General features: G+C 39.5%; 1 protein-coding gene across 1 annotated transcript; it reads right to left on the bottom strand.

Moving 5' to 3' along the window:
* Positions 1-1,260: 1,260 nt before the first annotated feature.
* LOC137255820 (pre-mRNA-splicing factor CWC22 homolog) lies at positions 1,261-18,220 on the bottom strand. The gene is made up of 10 exons (XM_067793374.1): positions 18,090-18,220; positions 14,739-14,889; positions 14,071-14,288; positions 13,397-13,587; positions 11,861-12,075; positions 6,774-11,248; positions 6,012-6,148; positions 4,042-4,107; positions 3,545-3,630; positions 1,261-1,599 (listed from the first exon to the last, which is right to left on the bottom strand). Exons 1-10 carry the CDS (start codon positions 18,090-18,092, stop codon positions 1,532-1,534), a joined length of 5,610 nt encoding a protein of 1,869 aa, XP_067649475.1. The 5' UTR covers positions 18,093-18,220; the 3' UTR covers positions 1,261-1,531.
* Between the last annotated feature and the right edge of the window lie 251 nt (positions 18,221-18,471).

Genomic DNA, 18,471 nt, shown 5'->3' with positions numbered 1-18,471 from the left:
ACTATACACTTGGTATATGAGTTGAAGCATACATCATTTTGTTTGATCTGATCGGTGATGTAGCGATTCACATTCAGTGCATCTCAATGCAAGTATCAATACAAAAAGACACATATACATACAATTATGAGACAAGGACTACATAAAAACTGTACGTGTTACTTTTTCTTGCTGGTACATACAAAAGGTCTCAGTAAGATTTTTAATAATGAACTGAGATCTTCATGTTTCACTTCAACACAAGTCAAGTTTTCATGTCTTGTATCTAGTGAAATGAGATTTAAGGTATCATTTCATACCTTATAACGATGTAAAGGCAAAGTCTTCATGTTCCTTACACCTAATGCCATCTGTTGAAGGTGAGTGCTTTTAGCTCTAAGCTGTTTTCAGCTTTACACCAGAAATAGGCTGACATGAGAACCCTATCTTGCTAAATGAACTGTGTTTGGTTTGTAACTTCTTCACATGACAGATAAAACAGTCTTGTCAGTTGTTACTACCAACTGAAGAGACAGTTGTGTGGCTTTATCTTTCCTTTACATCTACAACACCATCACCCATTGATGTTTGACTTCCCACAGTTTCTCATTCATTCCTTTGGGGTTTGGAGGACTAAAAAATCAATTGAAATAAAAGTCATTAATAAGGGATCAAACATGTTAAAAAAATTCATAGGTTTAAATGATACTGTACATTTCATAGATCATGGAGAAACATTGAGATGGATGAGAAAGTGGTCAAAGAATAACACTACCATTGACCAGCAGGATGTTCCCCATGCTTTTAGTGACATTCCAGTAAATTCATTGGACACAAGAAATGGGCTTCACACATTGTGCTAACAGGTTGTCAGTTATATGAATATGTGTGAGGAGAGCCCGGATTGACGCAGGTCTTACACATTTGCCCTTTGGTGAAACAGAGGAGCTACAGTATGCAGGTTAAGGAGTTACGGACGGGATTTGAACTATCAATCATGGGTTTCCTGCAAAGGGACTCACACTGAGCTCAGGAGCATTAAACAGCTGCATCACTGGTACCCCAGCTTACATTACAAGATACACCTTTGAAACATTTCCTGAAAAACAGTGGTTATTGCCTTTATAACCAGGGTAGATCAACTTCAGGCATATAAATACACATGTCTTGGTTCTGTTGACATAATGGCAACCTTGTTTTAATATGTAGGTCTTTAGTGTGGAAACTATCTCTGTCTACATTAACAATGAGATGTGCTTGGTTCAACTGCTAGTAATTCTGTGTTATCTGAGATGTATCTACCCTCATGCCATCTATAATCCTGACACATTTCATCAACTGTAAGCAAGACAGAAGCTTGTCTAGCTGTAAGCCTGACACACATGCTTGTCCTGATAGAAGTGACAGACGTGCATCCAGATGAAACTTGGATATGACAAGTGGTGAGATGCACAGTCACTCCGTCACATATGCTTGACATGACTTCACTCCTAAGGTTCAACTCTGGTAAGATGCCAACAACTTGTGAGATCCATGTCAACTGTCACATCTGTCAATCACTGCTGTTGACGGTGTTGGAAATATTGTCCAAAACACTGACTTCATGGCTGTCACGCTCATCTGGAACAAATACAAATGTAAGCATTAAACCCTAGAGATTGTCAGGAGGTAATTTTACATATCAAAGAACTGACAAAGCAGAACCAAACACCACAATCCAACTAAAAATAGCACACATGTTGTGTTTTGTAGACATATGAATTTTGATTAGAAATAGAAAAAATGTTTCACTTTTACACTGGTTCCAGATGACAGGATCAACTACACTCCTTTGACACACTGAATCACAACATATTGTATGGCAAGAGGGGAATAAGCAGGTGACAGATTGTAATGTTTAGTCAAAAGTGCAAATACTGAATCTTGAATGAAACAGTTCACAGTTTCCATGGTGAATAAAACCCAAACATTGAGCACACTACCATACGGTAAGCCTTTACAGCTTTTATCAACAGCATCTGAGCAGGTCTAGACAAATCCTTGACACTGTGTATACTAGCGTGCAATGGTTCACAGTCACCTATGAACTTTTTAATAAAAAGCAGACAGGGAATTCCAAACAGGTATTGCATATGGTGCAGATAGATAAGATTTATATCGTAGCTTCCTTAAATCTTCACAGTTGCTTGTAATTTTCAATGTCTATTTGGTGGAAGTAATTTAAACTAGGTAAACTTACTGTTAGTACCCAGGACATACTTGCCAAATTCATACCAGTCCTTTGAGTTTCATACTGGTAAAATACTGGCATATGCCGAAAACAATGCTATCTCATCTAGTGATATGAATTGGTAAGTCATTCCACATACATCTAAAAGGTAAATATCTATCTTAACTTAGATTCATTTGAACAGTTAGTCAGGTTTCCTGTTTTATGCAGCAGTCAACAGAGTGCCAGCTATATGTAATTTGGTTCGTAGAGCTATGCGAAACTCAAACAAAATCAATCTCATGAGTGAGAAACATTCTGTGCAAAGTTAGTCATGGAGTTAGTGATATTGAAACAAAACAGTGGCATTGAAAACATCCAGAGTGTATATGATGCAATGGAGATAAAACACACTAGATCAATCAAGATGATCTGACAAAGGATGATTTTTTTCCTGAAATACCAAACTGATGAATATTTCATGAAAAGAGTAGGAGAAATCAGAATGTAACTTGCTTGTGAAAAACATGCTGAGTTATTAACCAATATAAACAGTTTCAAACCAACACAAACATGAACTAATTTAGTCACCATTGTCTTCTTTCTTATTTCTTTTCTTTGGGACTGCCACTGTGATAGGAGCAAGGAATCCAACATATTACATGATCTCACAAACACTTATAGTGTAAAATTGATCCACTTGGTACCACATGAATCAAGTGGTCGACAGTATGAGCACTGATCCACTAGGGCAGCAACAACTGTTACTAATTCGATTCGAGACGCGAATACCTGGAATTATTTCCATGCAGCCAAAACGTAATTTTGCCTCCAACTGGGGCAGTTTCGAATGCTGAAATATGGCGAAAGGTGACTGGTCAACACTACTAATTATCCAATAAGAATTACTGTTGACGACGTATTTCATGCTAAAAAACTGAAGCTAAGAGTTAAATGAATCTGATGTTTTTACATGAATGAAGAACTGAATATAAGATGTTCCAATTGAGTGTCCAATAGCAACAATTGAATGGAATCAAGGACTGGGTGAATTGTTGCAGCCCTATGATCCAAATTATCAGGGTATAATTGGTCTTGATCAATTAAGTCACTCAGACTGACCATCTTATCCATAAATAAACTTGGAGATCCGCAAAGCTGGGAATCTGTACTACCCCGGAATCACCACAATGGTGACATCACAAAACTTCTGTCAGCATCAAAAGTAGAAAGGTCAGTTCAGAGGAAAAAGAACCACATAACTTGGTTTTAAAGCCCATTTCTATTTTCATACTGTGACAACAGAGGAATGACAAGTGCAAATGAATGGTCCTTATTGAAATGTCAGCGGCTTACTTTTAGCTGGTTTAGGTGATTTGAACAGCTTCAAAGGTGCTGTAGTGAAGAAGTGGGATGTGCCTGGATCTCCTCGACGTAGCTTCCTGAAACACAAATAGTCCTCGAAGAGATTTACCTTGGATTCTGGACAAAATCAGTTAATGACAAATTGGGTAAAAACTTGTTATATTGCTCAAGACTGATTGCTATTGCTACCAAAATACCAATACTGTAAGTCCTACTTGACTGGTAGCATCTGCAGACTTGAAGTGTGGGTGTGTGGGCTTGGGATATGCAGTCAATATTAAAGGAGATGTTCTCATCAAATATTGTCTATTCGATTCCTCAAATTTTCTGCTACATTTTACCTCACATACAAGGTAGATGATTATGTTACATCTTGTTCAAAGGGATTTCCTAAGAGACACTAAATTGAGTATAAGAAATTGTTAACTTTGGATGCAAGTGTTGAACAGACATCATTAAATGCTGCACGTTGAAACAGTTTTACTCACGATGACATTAGAGGTTCTTTGTAGTTGACTACAACCCCTCTCCGTGACCTCTTCTCTCCTCCTTCCCTGTAAACAAACAAACAGAATTTGCACTGTGAAGTACTGGAACATCTGTGGGTAGCAAACCCAAGGGGCAGAGGGAGGTGCTCAATAGTTGTTGGGTGAAGTAAACTGTGGGATGGACAAAGAGAGAGAGGTGAACATGGGATGCAGTGGGAGGTGAACATGGGTCATAGTGAGAGGTGAAGATATAGGCGAACAAGGGATGCATTTGGAGGTGAACATGGGCCATAGTGGGAGGGAGGTGAACATGTGATGCTGTGGGAGGTGAAGATACAGGTGAACATGTGTCCTAGTGGGAGGTGAACATGGGATGCAGCGGTAGGTGAACATGGGTCTTGGTGGGAAGTGAACATGAGTTGTAGCGGGGATGAATATGGGATGCAATGGGAAGTGAAGATGGGGAGTAGCAGGAGGTGAACATGGGATGCAGTGGGAAGCGAAGATGGGTCGTGGTGGGAGGTGAACATGGGATGCAGTGGGAGGTGAAGACTGGATGCAATGTGAAGTTAAGATGTGGTGTAATGGGAGGTAAAAATGGAAGGCAGTGGGAAGTGAACATGGGATGCAGTGGGAGCATAGCAAGTGTCATGTTGGTAGCTATGATACATAATTTTTGTAACCACTACAAGAGGCTTCCACTTCCAGTAAAGCAGCAGCAGGTTGAACACATGTTAACGTGCAGTAGCTATGCGCAAGTACAGAGGAATGTTGTGTGCAAAAGAGTTTAAGTTGAAGACTGGTAAAAGCCGGAACAACAACATTCAGCAAGTTCGAAAAGCCTACCATGTCCAAAAATATTTTGAGTCATTTCTTAACAAGAATTGTTGCAATCATCGACACACAGTTGCAGCATGAGGTCTTTAAATCACTTTCAGAAGTGATGTAAAACATGTTCATGGGGCCAGTAAGTAGACTGTACTGATGGTTGTCAGTAAGAGCTGACAGTCCTAGCAGGATGAATGAATTTCTAACCATACCCAAATTAGCCAAATACTATGAGTGATAACAGCTGTGACAGACAAGCATTTCATGCAGATGCTCCGGTCTAAGTCATATCTGGCGGTTGCACAATTTTGAACCAGAACTGGTTCGTGAACATGCGCTTGTCACCAGCACTAAGCTGGACACAGTCACAAATATGGCAGTTGGCGCACACAAAGGTAGTTGGGAATCAGGTTACTGCTAGATGTAGCACCTAATGACTTACAGGCCCTGTGCTTGCAAAAGAGGGACAGTTAAAAAAAAAGACCAGACCAGTTATTGCTAGATATCACAATTTATCTTATCTCACACATAAATGTCATTTTCTGATTGTCTGAGTGCTCTTCTGTTACTTTCAATGTAACCCGCTTACACACGAGGTACATTGCAATATACCCCACTACCAACAACTCATTCAGTACTTTGTTGAAGTTACTTTTTCATCTCGAATAACACTAAGAGACACACGATGCATGGATATTATGAATGTTTTGTGAATGGAAATGGATGGAAGACAGATAACTCTAAATCGGTTTTTCTTGTGTTGTCCACAAAATCTAGCAATGGCTATAAAAACATTTGACTCTCTTTTCAATAAATAAATTTATACAAAACGTTCAAATGTAGTCCCTGTGAATGTTAAGAAGGGGAATTACATCACAGCAACTTTACTAAGACAATACCTACGGGCAAAAAACAGCATCATTCGAATTGTTTGATTCACACAGGTTGAGATGTAGTCTGATACCTTTGCTTGAAACAGCTCAAAATTAAAATTGAGGTGTTCGGTAAGATAAATACGTTGTTCACTGGTCCCTTGGGGACCATGGGTCGAGATACTCAGGGCTCATGGTACCTCAACCCATGGTTGCCTCGAGACCAGTAAACACGTTATAATATCTCAGCTGAAATCAAGAAGGATCTACCCCATTTCCTCTGGTTCTCTCTTTCTCTTCAGATCTCCGTTCTCCTTCTCTGTCCCTGCAAGCGACATCCTCTCTGCAGCGGTGGGAAGCATGGACAGCTTGCGCTTCAGCTCATTGAACATCACCTTCAGCTCAGCCTAGAACAATCAACAGTTGATGGAGACAGAAGGCAGGAGTTTGATGCCAAATGAACAGTATTTCTGTAATCAAAGCGTGCCAGCTTTTGGCAGTAAAGAAAATTAGAATGTGATTCATGTCTCTTAGATATCACCAATATGATCAAACCCATGACTGATATTTTACAAAATTTTCTCAAAATGCTCTTGCAACCAGACAGGAAAATGTTTAGCTATCCTGACAGAATTGCTACAGCTGAGCTAGCGGGTCTTGTATTTTGGGCAATGAAGGTTAAGACCATTCCTTTCCACATTCCCGTATCATGCTTATCACAAAACCTAAAATTAGTTTATCTTTTCCCAAATTCGGCTATGTTGAGTACAGTTTATCAGAGAGCTATGTGACAGCATCGACTGCATTTTGACATTATTGCAAATAGTAAGCAATCCAAGTGGAAATCGCAGACAGAAAGAATTATTCAGAAAATGACTGATAGTGATGACGTCTGTACCTAACATTTGAAACCTCTGATTTCCAAGCTTTCAATACTGAATATAAACCAAGAATCTGAAAACACAATATTTTTCTCTTGATAAAAACAATGAAAGACAAACGAATTATCCTGTCATTCACATATACACTAACCTGTTGACTCTCTTTGCTGCGGGCAGGTTTGTCTGCTGTCACCTCCAATTTCTTCTTGGCCGATTTCTTCCCCGTTGACTTGGCGCTTTTACTTTCTGATGAAGGATTTGTCTTGTCCTTATTTGTTTTCTCCTCAGATGGAGTCTGAGAGATCTCCTCATCTGATTTTCTTTTCTGCAGTTTCTTTACACTTCTCTTATCACTGTCTGTTGACTGCTCGGTATCAACTGTGATCTGAAGACTTTCCCTTCTTGACTGGGATTTTGAGTCATTTCCTTCTTCTCTATCAGGTGTTGCTTCCCTGTCAATAGCACGCTTTTTACTTTGGCTGCGACCTCTCTCAACCTGTGACCTTGACTTGCTTCGAGATCTCGAGTGTTTTTTCTTTGGTACATCTGGACTCCCTTTCAAAGGTAATGAATATGTTTCACTTTGTGACTTATTGCTGTGTGGATCAGCTTTTGCGGAATGCCCTCTTGATTCTTCCAGTGACATGTCATCTTCATCAGAATCCACTTCAGTGTATATCTTACGTTGATTACAACCCCTCTCCACTCGTGACCTTGACTTGCTTCTAGATCTTGAGTCTTTCTTTTTTGATTCAGCTTGAATCCCTTTCAAAGGTAAAGAATAAGCCTCACTTTCTGTCCTCTTACATATCTGAATTTGTGACGTACCATTAGTCAATCGTTCTCCCTTTCCAGAATGTCTCCTTGACTCTTCATCCTGTACTTCCACTTCATCATCCGAACTAGCTTCAACATACTTCTTGCGCTGACTTTTCCTAACTCTTGACCTTGACCTGCCCCGAGATCTTGAGCTCTTTTCCTTTGATTCATCTGGAGTTCCTTTCACTTGCAATGAGTATGTTCCACTTTCCTCATTTTTCTTTAGTTTGTCACCATTAGAATCCGAAATTCTGCTTGACTTTTGACGTATGTCAGCTTCATCACCAGAATCTGCATCAGTGTGTTTCTTGAGCTGACTGAGACTTTTCTCTACTCTTGACCTTGACTTGCTTCGGGATCTTGAATCGTTCCTTTTTGGTACTTCTGGACTCCCCTTCAAAGGTAAGGAATAAGTCTCACTTTCTTTGTTGTCAGTTGGATTAGCATTCCCAGAACAGACACTTGCTTCTTTGAATTGTATTTCATCTTCATCACTACAAGCTGCTTCTCCATGGTTTCTACTTTGACGTTTTTCTGTTCTCAACTTTGATCTACTTGGAGATCTTGACTGTTTTCTTTTTGTGTCATCTGCACTTCCTTTCAAAGGTGATTCCTCAGTTTCCACATTTTTACCTTCATCTTCATCCTGAGAATCCACTTCAATGTAGTTCTTACGTTGACTACAATTTCTCTGAACTCTTGACCTTGACTTACTTCGAGATCTGGTTTCTTTTCTCTTTCTTTCCTCTGGGCTTGCCTTCAAAGGTAATGAATATGTTCCACTCTCAACAGTTTTACATCCGTCCACATTGTCTCTCTTTTCTTCTTTACTGCTACACTTAAACTCAAGGTCTTCTGAATCAGTCCTCTTCTTGCTACGACTACGACCCTTAGACCTGGACTGACCTCTAGCTTTGCCCTTTCCACTTTCCTTTGGGCTGTCTTTGAGAGGAAGATGATAAACTTCCTCTTCTTCACCAGGATCTTCCATCTCATTCAAAGGAACAAAGTTTCTAGCACTCTCATCAGCTGTTGGAGAATAATTCTTGATCGATTCTGCTATTACAACACTGTCATTTCTACAAGTTGCATTCAAACGCAAACTGTGATCAGGATCATCAAATTCTGTGAAAGCTTGGAGAAGTTCCTTTACATCAACCTTCTTCTTACTTTGAGTTTGTTGCCTTTCAACCTTTTTAAGTTCCTTTGGTCTGCCTCTTGATGCTTCCTGTTTTTCAGCAGCATCTTCTTTTGTCAGATTCACAGACCCCCTTTTATTGTCTTGTCCAATCTTCTCACCTTTTACTGACCCCTTTGTCTTTTCATTCTCTTGACCAGCACCATGATGCTTCAGGACAGAAGTTTCTTTGTTCTTTTGTGACTTGGCTGTTTTCTTCATCAATCCATCGTCTCCACTACCTCCTTCATCATCTGTTGCTGGAACTACCTTTGTCTTGTTCCCAATATCATCATCTTCCACCTCTTCATCTGTTGTAGAAACCAGACTCTTCTTGCCACCATCCACCTTAGATTGTGTTGGAGGAATCACTTCATCATCAGATTCTGAAGCAATCCTCTGCCTCCTGCCAAAGCTTCTCGAGGATTTCCTAACTGGTTGAATTTCTTCACTTTCAACCTTATCCTCCTTTGATGTCTTATCTACAGGTTTAATAGATATGAGTTTTGCAATGAAATCCCGTGATGACACAGGCTGTAGGTCACCCACCATGGTAAGACTATCATCCATTGCTGTCCAATCATCCTGACAATCACCATCTGCTTCCACAGCCTTCTTCCCTTCTGTAACAGACTGATCTGCATCATCACTGCAGCCCTCAGCCTGAGTTTTGTTAGTATTGTTGGATTTCATCTTGGCAGTTTGTGAAGATCTGCCTACACGTTGTACAGATTTGGGATCTCTACCTTGAGACTCTACTGCCAGGGACTTTTTGCTCTTGTCTCCAAAGTTCTGTTCGTCAGGATCTTTTTCATTACGTTTTGTGGACACTTCAGCCTGATTTTCTGGTTTGTACTTCTTACTCCTGCCATTTCTTGAAGATATAAATGTTGCTTTGGATGAGTCCATTTCAGACACAGACTGTGTTAATTCTGAATCATTATTTGCAAGTTTACGGCTCTTTAGTTTCTCACACGATTGTTCAAGAACCTCTCCAGCATCCGTGTTCATTATCTGAGCATCTTCACCCTCTGTCACACCATCAGAAACTGACTGGCTTTTTCCCATGCCACTTTTCTGGACTGGTTCCACAGCAAAACTTTCTCCCTCATTTTGGTTTTGGTTTGGCACTTTCTCCTCATGTTCATCATTCATTTCAACATCCTCTTCAGCAGGCTGCCGTTTCCTACTCTGTGACCTTGACCTTGTCATCAGACCTCTTGACCTTGACCGACCTCTATCATTACATTTCTCATCTGATTCATCGACATCCATGTCTTCACCATTTTTATCTGCTTTTCTGGCCCGACTGCGTGACCTCCCTCGTCTACCGTTGGACCTTGAACCTTTCAGTTCTGATTCTTCTTTGTCAGATTCACCATCAACTGCAGCATCTGTAGTTGACTTTCTGCTTCGACTCTTTGATCTAGAAGCGGGTCCTCTACTTCTACATCGACTTCTAGCTCCAAGATTTCTCTCATCTGGACTTCCTTTCAAAGGCAAGCTATAAGTGATACTTTCAGAATCACATTTTTGGTCATCTTTTTTTGTAGTTCCTCCCTTTAAGTGATTCTCTTTCCCATGGGGCTGCTCAACTGGAGGCTGGACATTCGAGTCATTTATGGAGATGTCATACACTGAGGGCTGGACCCTACTCTTTTCTGCAAGATGGACGGGAGTCTTGTCATGAAAGTCAAAGATATTCTTTGGTGAAGGGAAATTGGCAGCAATGGTGTCCTTCATATCTTTCATTTCCTTTTTACTTTTACTTCTTGGCCTTGAGGGCAACTTAGATGGAATAGCTTTCCTGCTTCCATCAAAATCTCTCCGTGAAGCAGTGAAAACAATCTTGCCAGGTTTCCGTAGCTGAAGGACAACAGCAGATTTGCCTGATTCATCAGATTCCTTACTAATATCAGAATCACTCTTGGACAATTTGATGTCCTTCTTCTCTTTGGCTGATATTGAAGTAAGAGAGGTCGACTTTGCAATCTTAGACTTTGATTTCTCAGCTGTTGTTTTAGGCACAGTTTTTGTCTTTTCCTTGACCTCTGATTTAGGATTCTCTTCATCATCAGGTGGCATGTCTGCTTGTTTGGCGACAGCAATCTGCTCAACATTGATCACCTCTGTCAGCTCCATATCACTGTTTAGATAGACGGTGACATCGTCAGGATCACAAACAGGGAGAGGGGCTTTGAATACATGTTCTTCTTCTGATTTAACTGACTGATCTGCAAGTGCTGGGCTTCTGCTCAAGACAAATGTCTCTCTCTTTGAATCCTTCTTTGACTTTTCTTTGATTTCTGGAACAGGTTTCTTCACAACGAATGTTCCTCTACGATCATGTTTACACCTGTCTTCTGCAGGTTCACTTTCTGGCTGGGGTTTAGGAGGGGGAACAACAAATGTTCCCCGGCGATCTCTTTTGAGCTCTAAAGTCTTCATTTTAGGAGCTTCCGGACTCTTGATCATGTCTCCATTAGAACTGGACTCTGCCTTCTGCCTGCTTTCAGACTGGCCACTTCTTTGGGATTCTTTTGAGACATATTTGGGTGAGACTTTATCTGGGATGCTAGAGGAAACTGCATCCTTGAATGCAGTCTCTGTTAACATAGAGCTTTCTGAAACTGAAAAGTAAGGAAAAATTACATCTCCTGACATTTTGTACATAGTACATGTTTGTCTCCTTTACTGAGTTGTGCACGTACATTCAAATACTGGCGTAACTAAAACACAATAGGGTGAAAGTAATTTTACCTGTTTAAGATCAATGCACTTACACTGTGTTGAGCATGTGGCACTTTTGTACTGCAACGCCATAAAAATTTCATGCCATTCTGACTTTCATAAATATTAGCCCTTGTTTTACTTGCAAAGCAGAGCACCATCACCTTAACAAGTACCATCTTTAGTCTCTCCAGTCCTGAAGATGATCATGCGGCAGCTGCACTCACCTGGTGGGAGGCCCTCACAGCCACCATGCAGGTTCCTCTCCACCAGTACAGACTCACCTGTTGGAAGGTCCTCACAGTCGTCATGCAGGTTCCCTTCTGCCAGTACAGACTCACCTGCTGGGAGGTCCTCACAGTCATCATGCAGGTTCCTCTCCACCAGTACATACTCACCTGCAGGGAGGTCCTCATAGTTGTAATGCAGGTTCCCTTCTGCCAGTACAGACTCACCTGCAGGTAGGTCCTCACAGTCATCATGCAGGTTCCTCTTCACAAGTACAGACTCACCTGCAGGGAGGTCCCCACAGTCGTCATGCAGGTTCCCTTCTGCCAGTACAGACTGTTCCAGAATCATAGTCATCTCCTGCACCTGGCGGACAGTGTCAGCACACTGCTGTTGTAGGGCGTCAGTCTCCATGGGCGTGGCAGGGTCCACAGCATGCACTGGATGGGGATGGGACACTGACACACGAGAGAATGTGTTCGGGTTATAGTAGATTGAGCTGCAACAAAGATTTGAGGGATGGATTGTATTTTGTACCTATGACCACAGACGTAAGTAACATATAAATGATGGTGCATAATGATGACTAAAAACATCATGTTATGTATGATGCTTAACTTGAAGGAATGACATTTCGTCCAAGAACTGGGGCAGTGGGGTAGCTTAGTGGTTGGCATTTGCTAATCACGTTGAAAACCTGATTCCATGTGCGAAGCCCATTTCTGGCGTCCCCCACTGTGATATTGCTAGAATACTGCAAAAAGTGGGGTAAAACTCACTCACTACTCCCAAGAACTGGAAATATGGAAAAGTGGTGGCATTACTATTTGCAGGAGTTGCAGTGTGTTTATCTTTCTTGACTTGGGAGCAGGCCAGTCACAACACTGAATCATGTAATTTTTATATTTCAGTCATCAAATATGGGTAAGACATAAATAAATGGATTGGAAAGCTCTGTGAATCAAAAGTTGCTCTTTCGGCTGGCCTTGAAGAGTTTCATTTCATTTTAAACCTGTTACATTTGAAATACTTTCATCCCACTTATGATGCGATGTATTGCATGTTATTACTCGCCTGTTGAAGATACTGCAGTGTAATCAGGTAGTATTTTCACTTCAATATTACACTAGTGTAATACCGCTTGACGTATGACGTCAAAATGGTTCAAAGTTGTGACGTCACAATGCTAATTTTGATGTCACGATTTTACTAGACCTTGCTAGACTTGAAAGCTCAGTGTCCTCACACTATAGGCGATTTCGCCGCAGTTTATGTCAATTTATGTTGGCGAGTAATAAACAGAATACTAAACTCGCTTCCGTGAAATATCATTTTCATTAAACTCATTAAAGATTTAGTATCAAACTCGCTTTCGCTCGTCTGATACCAAATCATTAACTCGTTTAATCAAAATGGTATTACACAAAGGTTGTTTAGTATCCTCTATTTATACAAGGGTATAAATCAGTGTATCTTGGGTTATGCATCCATAAACGATATTGTTTAGTAAGGCTTTTACGATTCACCATTATGTCCTTTTACAAAGGGAGATACACAAGTATGGAATATGTACTAGCCTTGCAGTAGCAGAAGTCATGCTAGTTTGCCAAAGCCAAACTTCTATACTGCTATAGTACTGTCAACTTTACTACATACAAAATTTGCAAATAATTATTCATATTCATTACCCAATATTTGTGATACGCATTGTATTCGCCACATAGTGTATTCATTACAGTCCAGCTGTTTAGCCATATTGTTACATCTCTAGTGATTTAGAGAACACAATTCACATAAACACAATTCATCTGAGTTCTGACCTGGTGGCTCCGCTGTTGATGGGGGAGTAGGCATCATCTGACGCCCCCAGGGAGGAGTTGCGAGCGCTGGAAGCCAGAGACAAGCGACTGGGGTCCATACACTTGTCAAGAGCATCCTGCAGACAGCTGCCAGCATCCAGCAGATGGACGCTCACCTTGCTCAGGATGTACTTGAGCTGCTGAGTCTTATCCTGCCGCAGATGGTACAATTATTAGATCTCAACATCAGCCCTGTTGGGTTTGATTTGTAAACTAGGACACTCAAGGAACACCACTCATCTCACTTTGACCATGGTAACCAACACACTAGATTGTCCAAGACTCTATTATTGGACTGTATTTCATCTTAACAAACCCACAGATCCAGAGCACTAATTTCATGGAAATATTCAAGAAATGGAATACTGAACATAAGTTCAATTGAGCTGTAGCTGACTGAGCATCAAAAGCTGAGCTACTTATAACGTCACCTGACAATGGGCATGATAATGGCTTGTTGTCAAGCAATTTGGGGGCATTATCAAGTTACATTTGCCTGCTCACTTCTGATAACATGTGGGTGATTTAATGATAATTCTATACATCTTAATTTACATCCGAACAGAGCCTGTTAACATGACGCTGTGTGTGTCATAAAGTTACAATGCTGATCATAAAGTTCCCTGTGATCTTACCTCTATTCTTCTCTGGACCTCCTTCTCAAGACTGTCGTCCTTCAGTCCAGCAACACGCTCCAGGTTCATGAGCCGCAACTGGAGCTCCTGGAACTCCTTCTTCATCTCGTTGTTCACCTCGTAAGATATGCGGAGGTCCTGACGAACCTTCTCCAGTGACTGAGCCAATGCCTTGTTGTTTGCCCTCAGAGATGCCTTGACCACCGATGAGTTGGCCGCTGTGTAAATATACATTATTTTGCTTTAAAATGCATCACTAGGTCATAAAAAAAGACTCATATTGAAGCATTATGATGGTGGTATCATAACATTTGAGTTTGGAGTGTGAGTGACTGAGTGAGTTTCATTTTACGCAGCACTCAGCAATATTCCAGGAAAAAGTGGCCGTCTGTAAATAATCAAGTCTGGACAAGACAATTCAGTTAACAACTGGATGAGCATTCATCTAAACAAGTGGGATACGATGACAATGTGTCAGCCAAGTCAGCGAGTCTGACCACTTGATCTTGTTAGTCAGATATGCTGACCTGTAACTGAGCATGAATCAGATGATCAGATGATTTTCAATATGAGCACAAAACCAAGATGTTGGGTTACTAAGATGATGCACTATTTCTACAAACCAAACTTAGCACTATGAAATGGTAAGCCAATAGTACATAGAGTACCTGTAATATTCATCCTGGCTGAAAAAGACATCTTGTTACTTGTTGAGAGATTCAAGTCAAACTTTGACTTCTTCTTCTTGATTCTCTTTAGTTTTATGCGCTTGTCTCCTCCATCTTCCCGGGCATTATCCATGCTGTCTTCCTTTGTGTCCTGAAAACACCACAAATCCACGTCAGAAGAGCTGGATGGCACTGCCACTGTTTTATGCACACCCTGCTATATTCCAGCTATAAGGCAACAGTCTGTAAATAAATGAGTCTAGACAAGACAATCCACTGATCAACAGCATCCGCATCGTTCTATGCAATGGGCGATCTTTTTGAATTTATCTTCCTGTTACTAATCCGCTAGGTGTGCTGATCCGGATGGTCCAACCTCAAACTGACAGCACATGTCATATGCGCCATATGTGTTTCTATTACACTTAGAGACAGTTAACCAGTATAGCCTTCACTATCACTGGGAATGTGCATGGACAGCATGTCTTTTCCCTTTTACAATGATATATCAAGTGTTATGTCCTAAAATTTGACAAATGAAATTTATTCTATGATTCCATGATACACCTAGGATAGGCATGACTGCTTACATTGCAAGTATGAATCGGGAAATGGCAGCTCGAAGCGAGGTGGTGGAATCAGCTGATTGTTTTCAGATCATGTTTTGTCGTTTTGTTGACGTTTTGCAGTCAGTAATTTACGTCTGGCACTAGATGTCTCAGTATCACATATTTAAAACTGTGGTGTATTTTCATTGTATATGTACTCAAATCGTCTTAGTATTACGGCCAATATGGCTGCATTCATGGAATTCACTAAGGTGGGGAGTTGATGTGCGAAATGTGAAACACTGAAAGTCTTGTTATGTAAATTTGATTGGGTCGTTCATGATGGGATTGAGATTTCTGACAACACAGATATTTAGCAGGTACAGAGGAAAGTAAGAAACAATGATGAACCAATTGTAAAATAACAGTAACGGATGAATTATGGCAGTTATTGCCTACATGTAGCCAACTTTCAGATGGGATAAATTGGGCATAACTAAAATCCCTACTGTACTTTTTTATGTCTGTAACCGTTTGTGATGCATGAAATATTAATTCACTGTATAGATAAATAATAAATAAAAAAAACGCAAACTTCTACAATGACTGCACTTTAATTGTCCTCAATTAAGTGTATAAATTAAAACATTTTTCTTAAGTTTTAATAAAGGAAATAATATTAATTTATTAAATACACTAAGCAAAACTACCATTAGGTTAAGTACCTATTCAAGGGCACTTTCCAAATGTTATTTTTCACTACACAACTAAACACAGAGTTAACGAATGGTGTTTCATAATAACAGGACATTGGGTCCTGTAAGCTTCAGATGTCTGTCTGACCCACTGAAAATTCACAGGACCCACAGAATAAAATTAAACACATTTTTCAGATTTAACATTTCTCATAACTGGCATTGAAATTATTAACATTATATAATGACAAACATTATAAACATAAATTTATAAACAGTGAACAAGTGTGGCATGCCACATATAACAACTTCAGACAAAGTTATTGTGATATATTCAGTCAGACACTGGGGCCAGCAGGTTGGGGACTTCTGTCTGACCGTTGGCAGTTCTGCCGGATTTGTCAGAGGGTCAGACACTATTCGTGAACACTGTAAACAATACATATATTCATATTGATAATAAATTTCAATCTCTAATATAATAGAAGGTACTGTTAAGTGTTGTCAGCATCGAATGGTTTACATTTTCCTTCAGTGTCTACATACATCTTGTCTTCACAATGATCAGATTATTGTAATAGTCATGAAAAAGCTCATATCTTATTTTTTAGACCTCCCCCTTTTGTTGCATTATATTGTTTTTTCAAATTCTACTACAAATATATCAATAAAGTCAATATGTTTTCCCACTTTACATTGTGCTGTGTTGTACTGTACAATGTTGTAAATCTATCTGATTCTTTGTATGCTGGAGCATGTATACTTTAATATTACATTAAACATGCATGACTTTATTCGGTCATTGTACATTGTACTGTTATTTGTTACAATATAAATAAATGCATCAACATATCTTCATATAATAATTCTGGGGTTAAATTCAAATTTATATCATCTAAAACATATATTTGATAAAAAAAACCCCCATTTTCTGTGTTTATTCCTAATAAATCGACATAACCTAAAGTTTTCTGTTAGAACCGTTGAATGAAAATCGGATTAGGTCCCTTACCCTAACCCTGACCCTAAACCCTTGAAACAATTCTAATAAATAGAATATGTTCACAGAACCAGCACGAAAATGGCTGACGTGTCCAGTGTAATGCATTCTTACCGCTTCGAAAAATAATTACGAATAAACTCCATTTCAGTGTAATGGTGCAAATTACTGAATGACAAAGATATATATGTATATTAGTTTACATTTATAATTCATTTGATCCAAACATTTACATCTGAAACCAAAATATAAAATATATTTACATAACGTAAATTGAACAAACTGCGAATAATAAAATATGGCAACATCTGACCTATGTAAGTCATTCTTACTAAATTAAAAAAATTCAAAATATATCAGTGTACCAAATATAACACCTCAGCACCTCTTAATACAAAGAAATATGAGCATATTAGTCAAAAAAGAAAAAAATATTTTATACTGGTGCTCGTAAAAAATTGTGCATCCGCCAGTGAGCTACTACTGGAAACTCGCAACATCGTTGGGTGCCTGTAATGACATGGCTGGTAGAGATGAAAAATCAGTAAATAAACCCTTACACATCAGTTACTAGAGGACTCACAAAAATAACTAAAAGCCCTAAAATTAAGGAAAGTCAAAAGGGCCATAGACTTAAGTGAAAAATGTCGACCTGTTCGACCTGGAAGAAAGAATATGGGGAAGAAACTCTTTCCCAGTATTTACATAATTTATCAGTAATTGCTACTGTGTTACCACAATACTAAGTAGTAACGGATCTTTGCATAAAATGTAATAACACTGAAAGGTGAGTTTCCGTCCAAATGGACTTCTATGATTACTACACTGTCAAAATGATATAAATGTTCCAAATATAAGAAATTATTGGTATTGACTTGACGATAATTGGACGGTGTTTGATACACAATACAGATGAGTCATTGATTGCCATTTACAATATTCGATTTAAATGTACGATAACTGATAATCTGAAAATCTAATGTGTTGACATTTCTACTATTCGAAACATTGTCGGGCTTTGATTTGAACGCCATCGTCAGATTCGAAAAGGCCCGTGAGAGAGAAAACCGCTCATTATAAAATAATCTCTGCCGAATGGACCACAAACCATGTTTTCTCTGTAGTTTAAAATCCGGTAGTCTGACAGTTCAACGATCGGGAATACCACCGATCATGGCATTCTTTCATAACGGACACAAGACGCCGCCATTTTAACTTGAATCTACCGCCCAGAATCGAGCAGCTCTGCGGCTGATGTGCGCAAACGCCCCTGCACCTTATATCACGTATTCGTCAATTACATACAGTGCCCAGTTATTATAGAACAGATATAATTTTGTCGTAAATGTTGTATTTTATATATCAGGCGTGACTGTTATTTTTAAGGATATTAGAAGTCATAGGATCAAGCCATTTATTCATAGTGAAAGATTAATATCTTCGTTCTGATTTAGTCACGTGATTTGTCGACACAACATGGCGTCTTCTGT

Source organism: Haliotis asinina, chromosome 11 (genome assembly GCF_037392515.1).
Source record: "Haliotis asinina isolate JCU_RB_2024 chromosome 11, JCU_Hal_asi_v2, whole genome shotgun sequence".
NCBI lineage: Eukaryota > Metazoa > Mollusca > Gastropoda > Lepetellida > Haliotidae > Haliotis > Haliotis asinina.
Note: the sequence above shows the minus strand (reverse complement) of the source record. Positions and strands in the feature narration are given on the sequence as shown.